General features: G+C 43.0%; 1 protein-coding gene across 1 annotated transcript in view; it reads left to right on the forward strand.

The window, feature by feature from the left end:
* The first annotated feature begins 664 nt into the window (after window positions 1-664).
* The window catches only part of PRKCH (protein kinase C eta), a 224,169-nt gene continuing 211,041 nt past the window's right edge, over window positions 665-13,792 (forward strand). The window contains exon 1 of the mRNA XM_032622054.1: window positions 665-1,470. Within this exon, the coding sequence (XP_032477945.1) occupies window positions 1,108-1,470 (363 nt within the window). The 5' untranslated portion in view covers window positions 665-1,107. The remainder of the gene's footprint in view (window positions 1,471-13,792) is intronic.

Raw genomic sequence — 13,792 nt, forward strand, 5'->3', positions numbered from 1 at the left:
GGAAGGAGGCGGACAGGATTTCCATCATCACTACTGCTCTATTAAAAACACACACACACGCACACACACAACAACCGTGTAATTACTCTCCGCAGGAAAGGTACACAAACAGGATGGGCCCAAGCTGAACTCGGGATGAGCCATCCCTGTAAAGATTAGGTAAAGGAACCTCCCGTCACGCACCCGCCTCCGGCCAGGGCCTCTCCCAGATGGCCACGTTGGGTCGCCATCCCACCTCCTAGGGGGGACTGGGGGGCGCGGGCGACTCCCGGCCGCGTGGGTTCCCTGCTCCTCCTCTTTCCCGCCTTCCGGCGCTCCCCGGGTCTGTCTCCCACGCCTCAGGTGTTCGCTCAGGCTGGGCCGCAAGCCCTTCCCTTTTTGGCCTACACCTGGGGTAGCTTCCAGCCCAGAGCTCCCCGCCAGACCCCGCTGCAGGGAGCGCGAGCAGAGCGGTGCGAACCGGCCTGCGCCGCGCTCCCCAGGCCGCTTGCGCCCCGCTACTGACCGAACGCAGGGTCGGGCGCCGGCCGCGCGCCGCGCCCCAGGGCTTCGGAGGGCGCGCCAGCCCCGCGCAGGGTTGCCGTGAACTTGGAGCCCGGCGGCGCGAGGCTCCTGCCCGGGATGGGGCGGCAGCTGCTTCCTGGTTTGAAGCTCACCGAGTGGGGGAGAGCGTGAGCCCGCGGAGGCGGGGGCAGGAGCAGAAGCGGGAGGAGGCGGGGGCAGGAGACGCTTGAGGCTCGAGCTAACCGGACGGGTCGCTCCGGCTCTCCGCGGAGAGGCGCTTCCTGGCCCTGGAGAAGGGGCGAGTCCCGCGCGAGCCCCCGGGAGGCGCCGCGCGCTCGAGAGGGACGGTCGGGCGACCCCGGCCCTCTGAGGGCTTGGCGCCCGGCTCCCCTCCTTTCCACCTCGCGAGGGAGGAGAGAGGGAAGGAGGGGAGGGAAGGTCCGGCGGGGGACGCAGAATGGCTGGTCGAGGGGGGCTTGCGCTTTGCTTTTCCCGGGAGCTGCCTCCACTCCTGCGGCCGCCGCGAGGGCTGGCCTGAACGAGGTCTCCGCGCTCTCCCGCTGCGAGACCGCGCGGTCCCTGGATTGGGACAGCGGCCCCGGCATGTCGTCCGGCACCATGAAGTTCAATGGCTACTTGAGGGTCCGCATTGGCGAGGCCGTGGGGCTGCAGCCCACCCGCTGGTCCCTGCGCCACTCGCTCTTCAAGAAGGGCTATCAGCTGCTGGACCCCTACCTGACGGTGAGCGTGGACCAGGTACGCGTGGGCCAGACGAGCACCAAGCAGAAGACCAACAAACCCACGTACAACGAGGAATTCTGCGCCAACGTCACCGACGGTGGCCACCTCGAGCTGGCTGTCTTCCACGAGACGCCCCTGGGCTACGACCACTTTGTGGCCAACTGCACCCTGCAGTTCCAGGAGCTGCTGCGCACGGCCGGCGCCTCGGACACCTTTGAGGGCTGGGTGAGTACCTTGAACCCTACCCTTTGTGTCCACTCCGCACCTTCTCCCCCCTTCATTTTACAAAACTTGCCCGGGGCCCGCTTTCCCATCTTCCCAAGCGCAGGGAATTCCCTCCACTGCGGCCCTCGCTTTGGTTCTCGCCCAGGTGGCCACGGCACTGGTGGTGCGCTAGGGCACAGGTGTGTCTCTAGAAAGCTATCCTCGACACGGTCCCCTTTCGGGATGGCAGCTTGGGCTAACGGGAAGTCGGGGTAGGGGCGGTCATCCCCCTCCGCCCACACTTTGGGTAAGGCGCCCCAACTCTCAGCTTGAGGGTAATACGCAGGAAAGGCAAAGAAGTTGTGATAGATAGGAAAGTGACTTGATTTGGGTCAAGTTCTTTAAGCGGTTTTTAGGAGAAGGCGATACATTCTCGCAGGTATTATTCATAATGTTTATGGATACGTGTTGGTTCAGCAGCTCAGATGTGCACACGTGTTTCAGCATGCACATCCATTACATCCCAGAGGTACATAACCTGCATTGGCAGGGATTGGAGTGCCTGGGTCTTCAGTCGGCCAAGTTTCGTTTAGCAGTTTTCCAAGGAGATGAGGTTTACGTGTGTTTGTGACTTCAGTTCAGTTTCAGCCTGAGAGGTGTGAGTCCTGCAGTATGTGTTTCTGTAGTTATTGGTACTGAGAGTTTAGAGGGCTCTTCAGCAGTTTGTGAACCGCCCCCCTCCCCTCTCCTCACCTGCTGGTGCTTCTGTATATTGACAAGTAGTTAACCCGCAACTTGCTACTTGCCTGTGCTTTTTCACATAGTTCCCATGAGGCAAAATTTCTGCTGCAAATAAATTAAAATGTCTAGAGCACTCTACACAGTGCTAAAAGGGTTTTGCTTCTTAATCTTCATACTGTTTTTGTGATGCAGGTGTTATCCTTCCCACTCTTATGTGATGAAATGATAATTATAATGAAGTGGTCTGGCCTGGCAAAATGGAGTAAGCCCTTTGAAGAGTCTCGGGAGTTTAATGATTTAAATTCTGGAGAATGTCAGTTTTGAGCCCAGAATGGTGACTCAGTATTGAAAACCTGTTTGAAATTAACAAGTGGGGGAATCAGATGGATAATAAGGAAGATTCATTTAGATATTTATTTTACACTTTGAGGAATTGATTATTTTATCATATACTTTGTAAACTTACAGCAGCTTGTGGAGTAGTCTCTTAAATAGGAGAAAAAACCATGACTGTTTAACCATATCATCAAATTATATTGAGTTACTTTCCCTTCAGCTGAATTTACTTTGTGGAATTTAGAAGTGGATTAGAGAGGAATGGCCAAAGTAGAGATTGACTTTTTATCCTGTGACTTTCTGGACAGGAAATAGAGGTGAGTCTAGGAATCTCAATGGAATTATTAAATTAGTGTCTGATTAGGAGTTAGGTTGGGCAAAGCTCTAAAAGAACTAGGTTCTGAAATATAGTGGTGCAGACTGACCAATGGCCATTAGAAGCCTGTTTTCCCAAAGAGATCCCAGACTGGTTCATTTTGCCCCTAGTCTGCACATTTGAATCACCTGGGGAGCTTTTCAAAATCCCCACTTTTAAAGACTCTAGACAGGAATCTATTATGGCTGTGGACCCCAGCATCAGTACTTTTCAGCTCTCCACGTGATTGCAATGTGCAGTGAAGTTTGAGAACCTGTAGCCTAAATGAAGACCGCAAGATAAGGGCTGGAGAAGCTTAAGTGTAGAAAGATTCAGGTTACCTGACAAGATGGGGGTATTTAGAGCTGCCTATTGTCCCACTGGCTGAATAGATTTAAATGTAAATTAAATTTCTATATCTATAATTGTCTGAATTCATTATATTTAGATGTTTAATGTGGTGTTCCGGAAATTATGAGTGTTTGGTAGGATAGGTCAGCCTTTAAATGACCTTGGAACTGGTGATTTGTCAGACACTCATTCAATTAGGAGGCAGTTCTTAAAAGTTCTGGGTATTCTGAAACTGTGATGATAGGGTAGAATGGGTAGTGTGTTTCCTTTCTTTTTAAAATTTTTTGTTAAGAAAATATTTGGAAATATATGGAATGCTTGTTTTCTAAATGATCCTTTATAGGTCTAAAGGTGGTTTTGAAATTTAGAATTACAGAAGTACTTATTTATCTTTAGCATATTAAATTGAAATGTGTAGTTTATTCAGGAAGTTACAAATGGAGTAATTTACTCTACAGTAAATTTATTTGTTGCAATTGAAATTACAAATTGCTAAACTCTAAAAAATACTAAAAGCTTAGTTTTTGCTAGATCATGAGAAGAGACAAAAACAGAAGACACCTTTATTATTAGACTAAAACAAAGTTGTTATGCTTTTTTGCTTAACATGCTTTCTGAGTATTAAGAAGATAATCATTGGCGTTGATTTTGAACCAATTTCGTCTGTATTACCTTCTAAGCTTGATGAGAGAAAGGGTTAGATCTCTTCTGTGCAGTATATTCCTAGTATCAAGCACAGTGCCTGCCATGGATTAGGCAATCAACTATTTCTTTCCTAACTATACTATTTCATTTAATTTACATTATATCCAAGGAGGTAGTGGGATATAATGTAACAACTAAAGAAATTCTTAAATGGAAATTCACAGCATTAAAAACTTAAATTAGAAAAGATCTCAAAGACCTGAGTTTCCACCTGAAACTAGAAAAGAAGAGCAAATTGAATCCTAAGTAAGCAAAAAGAAGGAAATGTAAAGATAGCAGAGGTTAGTTGAAGCAGAAAATAGAAACAGCAGAGAAAAATCAATGAAACAAAAAGCTGTTCTTTGGAGAAAAAAAGAACATAATAAAATTGATAAACCTCAAATGATCAAGAATAAAAACACACAAATTACCAATGTTAGGAACGAGAGAACATCACTATAGATCCTATGGACATTTAAAAATATATATTATGAATAACTTTATGCCAGGAAAGTCCACAATTAGATGAAATGAACAAATTCTTTGAAAGATACAAATGACCCAAACTCATTCAAATAACTTGAATAGCATTATGTCTATTAAGGCAATTGAGTTTGTAGTTAAAAACCTTCCACAGTGCAAACTCAAGGTCCCAGAAGGCTTTACTGGTGAGTTCTATCATACATTTAAGGAAGAAATATTGCCAACTACACAAACTATTTCAGAAAACAGAAGAGAAGGAAACACATCCCGGCTCATTTCATGAGGTCAACATTACCTTTATACCAAAACTTGATGAAAACATTACAAATAAATAAAACTACAGACCAGTGCCCCTCGTGAATATAGATATAAAAACTCTTAAATTTTAGCAAATCAAACCCAGCAATATAGCAAATGATCAAATGGGGTTATAACCAGGACTGCAAGGTTGATTAAACATTTATAGTCAATCAGTGCCACTCTTCATATTAACAGAATAAAAAAGGAGATTCATATGATCATCTCAATAGATAAAGAGTATTTGACAAAATTCAATACCCATTCATGATAAAAACTCTCAACAAATTAGTAATAGAAGAGAACTTTTTCAACGTGGTGAAGGACAATTGTGAAAAACCTACAGGTAACACGTTAATGGTGAAAAACAGAATGATATTCCGCTAAGATCAGGAGTGACAAGGATAGCTACGCTTACCACTTCTGTTCAACAGTGTATTGGAGGTCCCAGTCAGTGCAATAGGCAATTAAAAAAATAAAGTACATGCAAAGGAAGAAGTAAAACTGTAGAAAATTCTAAGACACCTACAAAAGGGCTTCTAGAACCAACAAGCTAGGTTTAGCTAGGTTGCAGGATCCAAACCAATCGACAAAAATCAGTTTCTGTATATTATCAGTGGACAATCGAAAACTGAAATAGAAAAATACCATTTAAAAGAGCATCAAAATATGAAATTGGATAAATCTGATAAAACATGCAAGGCTTGTTCACTGAAAATGACAAACCATCACTGAAATAAGTTAAAGATCTAAATAAATGGAGAGAGATACTGTGTTCATAAATGGGAAGATTCAATATTGTGAAGACCTCAGTTCTTAACAGTTCTTCCCAACTTGTTCAATAGATTTAATGCAATCCTAGTTAAAATACCATCAAGCTTTGTTGTAGAAATTAACAGACTGATTCTAAAGTTTATATGAACATGTGAAGGACCCAGACTCATTTAAGAATAATTTTGAAAAAGGATGAGTTGGAGGACTTAAACTATCTGATTTCAAGATAACTATAACATTACCATAATTAAGATAATGTGGTATCGGAGTAAAGAGAGTCATATAGATCAGCGGAGTAGAAGAGGGTCTAGAAATAGGTTCACACATATATGATAAATTGACTTTCTTTTTTGACAAAGATGTCAAGGCAATTCAATGGGGAAATGATAATTTTTTTCAACAAGAGGTGCGTGAACAATTGAATAGTTATGTGCAGAAACTTGAGCATTGACCTTTACCTCATGTCATACACAAAAATTAACTTAAAATGGATCATGGACCTAAAAAAAGGATTTTAGCTATAAAATTTTTATAAGAAAACATAGAAGAAAGATCTTAGTGCCCTTGGGTTAAGCAAACATTTTTTAGACAGGACATAAAAAAGCAAGTACTGTAAAAAAAAAATCAAATCAGACTATTAAAATTAACTATTGCTTTTCAGAAGATACTTAAGAAAAAGAAAACACAAGCCACTGACCGGGAGAAATTATTTGCAACATGTAAATCAGACAAGAGACTTTTAACGGGAATATATAAAAACTCTTAAAATGCAATGAGAAAAATATTCAATTTAAAAATGGGACAAAGATTTGAATAGGCACCCTTCATGGAAAATAGCACATTAAAAGATTAGTCAAGGAAACGTAAATTAAAACCAAAACCCATGGGAAAGGCTAAAATTAAAGAGACTGATCATACCAAGAGTTGGTGAGGAAGTGGAGCAACTGGAGCTCTCATATACTACTGTGCAGTATATAAAATAATAGTCACGTTAGAAAACACTTTAACAGTTTCTTAAAGTGTTAGACATATACTTACCATGGGACCTAGCTACCCTTAAGTACTTACCAAGAGAAATGGAACCATTTTACAGAGACTTGTACGTGAACATTCACAGCTGCTTTATTTGTAATAGCCCCCAAACTGGAAAATGTCAGTCAACAGGTGAATATTTAAATTTATTTATTTTATTTATTTATTTTTGCCTGCGTTGGGTCTTCGTTGCTGTGTGCGGGCTTTCTCTAGTTGCGGCGAGCAGGGGCTGCTCTTCGTTGAGGTGCGCTTGCTTCTCATTGAGGTAGCTTCTCTTGTTGCGGAGCACAGGCTCTAGGCACGCGGGCTTCAGTAGTTGTGGCTCAGGGGCTCTAGAGCGCAGGCTCAGTAGTTGTGGCGCACGGGCTTGGTTGCTCCGCGGCATGTGGGATCTTCCCGGACCAGGGGTCGAACCCGTGTCTCCTGCATTGGCAGGAGTGCAGTGTTCCCTGCACTGGCAGGCAGATTCTTAACCACTGCGCCACCAGGGAAGTCCCCAACAGGTGAATATTTAAACAAATTCTGTATCTATTCAATGGAATACTACCCAGTAATAAAAAGTGATGAACTATTGGTACACGTAACAGTATGGATGAATCTTAAAATATATAATTTACATACTGAAAGAAGCCAGACACAAAAGAGCACATACTATATGATTTCATTTATGCAAAATTATGGAAAATGTAAACTAGTTTGTAGTGACAGGAAGCAGATCCGTGGTTGCCTGGGAACGGGAGAATGAAGGTGACGGAGGGATGGATTACAGAGGAGGCACAAGGAAACTTCTGAGCGAGATGAATATATTCATTATTTTGATTGTGCTGATGGCTTCACAGTTATATACTTAACGTCTAAGCACATCAGATAGTTCACTGTTAAGTGTGTGCACGTTGTTGCGTGACAGTTATACTCAATAAAGCTGTAGAGAAAAAACGTTGAGGATTTATTATCCTTATTTTACCAAAGAAGATGTTAGGTAAATAAGTGCCTGAATTAGATTTGAGCCAAGGCTGACTCTTGAAAACTACGTTGCCTCTTTAGTGCAAAATATATTATCAGGGTAGGAGCATTAAAAAACACCAAACTCATTAAATACAGTTTCTGACTTTTGGACACAGTCTCATTTTCTAAATTATCACTGTCAGCTTTTTTTCTGTTTCTTCTAGAACCGGTTTGTTTTGCATAATTTCTTGAACTTCTAAAACCCGAAAGTTTGTCTAAGTTAAAACCTTATCTTCTCCTTTCACAGATTTGCTCTGTATTCGCTGACTTTCCAAATGGGGACCAGCCCTTAATACTTAGTGCAGAGCATAGGGACATGGCAGGAGGCAGGAGGGGCTGGAGGCTGCGTCATGGAAAGGCCTTGGCATCCCCTCAGGAAGGAAGGACCTGCTTGGCAGTATCCCAGGCTGTTTTCCTGGTTCAACCCTCCTGAAGACATTCTGTTCCCTGCAGCAGTGGAGGGCTGCTTTCTCTCAACTCAGTGAGGTTACCTATTTAGTAGTCTTGGTTACCTGTTTAGTAGTCTTGTCAAGGGAAGCCTCCAGGTTACCACTTGGCAATCGTTGATTAACTTTGCTCTTGATTCCTGGATCCGGGTACATGAATTTATAGCATCAGATTGAATCTTCTAGATTCATTATCTAGCGGTTCATTCTCTTTTGTACTTTGTGGTACAGTTATTTGTTCTCACAATGATTTTTTTGGAGCCAGTTTGGTGAGGAGCGTTTAGGGAAGAAACATATTTTAGCATCTCTAGGGAGGTTTATCCCAGTGTACGTGAATTGTGTTGGGTATATTGTGTCTTCAGTTTCATGGTGAGAATTTTGCTGCAGTGGGGCTGGCTGTTTCTTATCATGGTTAAGTTGTGGCTCAGATGTTCCCCCCTCAGAGAACACCTTCCAGACCACATTATTATCTGTCACCCTTCATTGCACTCATCCCTCTCTGAGATCATTTTGTTAATTTATTTTCTTATTTTACCTTCCTCCTTTAGGGTATAAACACCTTGAGAGCAGGGACCCCACCTCTCTTATTCACTGTTCTAAGTCCAGCATCTTGAGCAGTGTCTGGTATATAGTAGGCACTAAATCTCTGTTGAAGTGTGATTTTGGAGCAAGTAAAGTATAAGCACTTTGGAAGGATCTTGACTTAAACATTTTATTCATCTTTTTAAAAAAATTTATTTATTTTTGGCTGCACTGGGTCTTCGTTGCTACCTGCGGGCTTTCTCTAGTTGTGGCGAGGGGGGGCTATTCTTGGTTGCGGTGTGCAGGCTTCTCATTGCCGTGGCTTCTCTTGTTGTGGAGCACAGGCTCTAGGCGTGTGGGCTTCAGTAGCTGTGGCAAGTGGGCTCAGTAGTTGTGGCTCATGGGCTCTAGAGCACAGGCTCAGTAGTTGTGGCGCATGGCCTTAGTTGCTCCGTGGCATGTGGGATCTTCCCGGACCAGGGCTCGAACCTGTGTTCCCTGCACTGGCAGGCAGATTCTTAACCACTGCTCCACCAGGGAAGTCCCTATTCATCTGTCTAAAAACAAAATGAAAGTAATTCAGGATTGACCAGTTATTACAATGATCACAGTGTCCCTTGTAAAAACTCAATTAATTACATACCAACTTGCACTTGAAAGACTGGACCAGATTCTTGTGTCCTTTGAATATGATAATGGATGGAAAACTGTTTGGAGAATTCTTTGCTTTTGCTTATTTTAAAAGACTGTGATTTCTAAACCTGTTAATATGGTATAACTTTGTTCACTGGTAGTTTGTGAGGCCGACATGTTAAATTCGGTTGTGCAACCCTGGAGAGCTAATGAGGTTGGTGGGCAGAGTGAATCATTTTATCTTACATAACTCTTAGTACAGTTTTGGTATCTAGCAAATGTTTAGAATGATGACTAGTTGTGATAGTAAAAGTGCAGTACTTTTTAATGAGATGGGTAGCATTTATGTAGAATCAGAGAAGTGCTTTGGATTTTCTGTAGTCTCTCTTCTATTTTGTAAAACAATTGGCTAGATCTGATACTCCATTTGTGTTGGCTGCTTGCTCCATTTTATTAGAATATGATAAAAATGAGGCCTGAAAGTCATTTCCTGACCACTTTCTTTCCACCTTCATCACTGCTGTATCCAAAATGATCTTTCTCAGTTGCCGAACTGATAGTCATTCCTTTACTTAAAACCCTTCAGTGGTTCCCCACTGCCCTTAGATAAAACACAACTCTTCAAAATGCTATAGAATATTCTGCATGATCTGGACCCCAATTTCCTCTTCAGCCTTATTGCTTACCTCACCCCATCCCACACTCCATGCTCCAGCCACAATGAGCAGCTTTCAGTTCCTCAAAAGCGACCGTGCTAATTCCTACTTGTGCTTCAGGTCTCACCATAGACCTCACTTTACCCAGGAAACTTTCCCTGACATTCCAAGTCTGGGTTTGGTTCTCCCCTTCCTCCTTCGTGTTCCCTCAGCATCCTAAGATTTCCACTGCCCACTCCCCCTGTATCCTGAAAGGATGGATATATGAATGGATTGGGCTCTCATGGAAGTGTATGATATTGGTCAGAGGAGTTCAGGGTTTAAAAGTGTGGGTGATTGACTGAGATTCATCCCCTCTGCTCCTGGGGTAGCTACTCTAACAGACTATTACATGTTTCTCTATGAAATGCCGAGCCTTAGGTGAGCTTTCATGCACCACTGAGCGTGTCCTATGTACCAGGCACTGTGCTGTACCCTGGAGAGGCAAGTGGGCAAGACAGACATGGCCCTTTTCTTCACAGGCCTCGTAGTTCCAAGGGGGAGAGAGATTGGGGAGGTAGGGGGGACAACAACCAGGAAATGACAGAATAGAAGTAAGGACTAAGATGCTGGTGAGTGCCTGCTTTGGGGAGACCAGAAACATTTTCCTGGAGGAAAAACAGTTGATTTTTAAGGCTCCAGCATAGATAGCATGGCCACAGGCCTGCTTCAGTTAAAGGACCGTGAAAAATCATCCCTCAAAAAAAGATAAGGAACGTCTGACCTAATAATGCTTTCCCAGAGAGACATCACAGATCCCTTTTGAAAGTTAAACGTTCCTGACCCACAGAAATCTTTCCATCGTCCGAAAGTTTGGAGGGAACTAAGTTTCAAAATCTATGAACAGATGACCCAAAAGAACATTTAACTCCCCAAGACAGAAAACAGTAGCACCCTTTTTGAACCATCAAATACCCCAAGCTTTGTACAGATCAGAAAAGAATCACTGATGTTGAAGCAGGAGAGTCTAGTTCAGAACAGCAACAAAAAGCCTGACAGCTCTTAGCCCATGGACGGGCTACAGATATATTCATTTGGCAGTGATGTTTAACATTCAGTCTGAAGGCATTTAGTTCTGTGGTGCTCTAGTTTGCTGCAGAACCCACCACCCCCTAATACTCAGTCCCCTTGACTCATTACCTGCTTGGTCCTGAGAAATTTTTGAGTTTTTGAACCTACTATAGCTCAGTCCTTTGTTTTCAGAATGTGGAAACCAAAGCTCCAGCCAAAGCTTTACTGTTGCCTTAGCTCATGTGATGTGTGACAGACAGACACACTTACCATCTACATAGATATGAAGATGTACTTATTTCAATTTATTTAGATATGTATTAATTTGTAAATACATTAAGTTAGATATTTATATATATATTTGTGTTCTAAAATTTTAGTGGAAGCTGGCTTATTAGTAAATATATGGGAAGTTTATGGGAACTTTAACTGTAAATTAGTATAGTATTAACTACCCAATTAAAGAAACTCTTTGTATTTCATTGTACAGCTTCCAGCAATATATAGGTACTGTTCTGTGAGAGTCAGGAGAGCTGGGTTCAAGGTGTGGCTCTGCCATCTGTCAACTGTGACTGCAGGCAAGCCTCTGTGTATCAGGGTCTCGTCTCCCTAGTTTCTATCAAGAGGGGGCTACACTAGAATCTCTCTAAGGACCCTTCCATCTCTAAAGCTTCTGCCTCCATTTGTTAGGCAGTTACATCAGTTCTTTGCTTTAGGAGTAACTGGTTTGGTTTTAAGCAGTCAAAATGACTTATATCTTCTCAAAGTTAGTAACTCCTAAGAATTCAGTTGGTCCAAATCTAAATTTCTCCGGCTTGGAGAGGATTTAACTCATGTCTAAATGACTTTCAGCATTGGTAGTGATGTTGATGTTATTTCCTTGGTTTAGAATCGGCCTTAAGGAATTACAGTGGGTCCTCATTTCAAGCCATGCAGTTATATTTCTTTTTTTAAAAAATCTATTTATTCATTTATTTATTTTTGGCTGCGTTGGGTCTTCACTGCTGCTCACGGGCTTTCTCTAGTTGTGGCGAGCAGGGGCTACTCTTCGTTGCGGTGCGCGGGCTTCTCATTGCGGTGGCTTCTCTTGTTGCGGAGCACAGGCTCTAGGCACGTGGGCTTCAGTAGTTGTGGCTCGTGGCTCTAGAGCGCAGGCTCAGTAGTTGTGGTGCACGGGCTTAGTTGCTCCGTGGCGTGTGGGATTCTCCTCGACCAGGGCTGGAACCCGTGTCCCCTGCATTGGCAGACGGATTCTTAACTACTGCGCCACCGGGGAAGCCTATATTTCTTGATTTACACTAATGGGCTCCTTGTTCTATGGGATGGTAAGTTATGTCCCTGTTTTCTTGTATCAGAGAGTGACTGAGAATCCCACCATTTGAGCTTTTGCTAGAAGCCATTCTCACTAGCATGGTAATTAATGCTTTGTTGTCATGAAATGTCTGTAGCCACCAGTCTATCTATCCACCCTAGGTGATGCCAAATACTATAAATCACTTGTAGGACAGACTTAGACTTTTTTTTTTTTTTTTTTTTTTTTTTTGTGGTACGCGGGCCTCTCACTGTTGTGGCCTCTCCCGTTGCGGAGCACAGGCTCCGGACGCACAGGCTCAGCGGCCATGGCTCACGGGCCCAGCCGCTCTGTGGCATGTGGGATCCTCCCGGACCAGACCGGGGCACGAACCTGTGTCTCCTGCATAGGCAGGCGGACTCAACCACTGCGCCACCAGGGAAGCCCAGGACAGACATTTTAATTAGATAGAGGAATGGGCCCAAGGGTATTGGCTATTGTAGTGTTTAAGTGCTATACTGAAGAATTTTATGAGATGGGAAATTTTTGTTGAGAACTGTGGTACTATCCAGAGAGATTTATCAAGAATTACGTTAGTGTGTTTCTGTAGCACCTGTAAATTAGAACAGTGATTGTCAGAGCACATAGGATGTTTTAGTAGAAAGACTAAACTGTGCTTTTATTATGTGTTGCCTTCTGGAAAGTTCCTTTGATTTTTTTCATAAGTTTCACCCTTGCACAACTTTGACCTTACAGGGAAAGAAATGCTTAAAAGTTAACCAAAGGTGTTTAGTTTGTGCTGTGATAAAAAAAATTAAGAAATTTGCTATAGGATAGAACCATGGCCAACATGAGCTCCTTGTAATTACTTTAATGAAATAAGTCACATGGGGCCAGTGTGAGCATAGTCTAGACCTAGTGCCTGTTCTCCAATTGCTTAAACCAAAACCACAAAGCTGAATTTTTATTTGCAAGTCATGTATATCTCTTGTACTTGCTTGTTGCTATTTCTGCTTCCCTCGTAGCACTTACATTTGATGTGCCTCTGTCCTCACACTGGGCTTTGGTGTTCTTGCCTGTGATGTGTGATGCTGGCGTCTGGGCAGCCAGTGTTCTGTGGCCCCTTCCAGTGTCAGAGTTACGTGGTTCTGGTCATGGTTCCATCGGACGATACAAATTCTGCTCCCTTCTGAAATGTCTTCTGGACATTGTTCTGCTGATACTCAGATTTGTTCTAGGCTCTGAAATTATTTTTGAAAGAGCCATATTAGCAGAATTTCCTAAACAAAATGCATTTATTAATTTGTGAGCTGTGGACCTCTTAAGTGCTTTATTTTTTATTACTCTTGTTCCATCACAGTACAGAAGAGTTCAGAACAAATTTTTAGCAGAAGCAGTGCTTCTGAAACTGTTTTTGAACCCTGGACCCTTTTAGTGATGTTAAAAGCTATGGACCCTGTTTCTAGAAAAATGCACGTATGTGCATATTGCCAGCATGCTGGGAAAAGGGTCATCAGGTTAGTGGTCCCCTGAAGCCTGACTGTGGACACACGGCCTCAGCTTAAGAAATTCCAATGAAAAGTGTCAAAAAATAAGGTTTTTATTAATTCCTAATTCCTAGGGCATTGTACTGATATTTTCCCCTGCAATTAGAAGACATTTTCACTTCAGCTAATTATAGGAGACA

The sequence above is a fragment of the Phocoena sinus genome, chromosome 2 (assembly GCF_008692025.1).
Source record: "Phocoena sinus isolate mPhoSin1 chromosome 2, mPhoSin1.pri, whole genome shotgun sequence".
Taxonomy (NCBI): Eukaryota; Metazoa; Chordata; class Mammalia; order Artiodactyla; family Phocoenidae; genus Phocoena; species Phocoena sinus.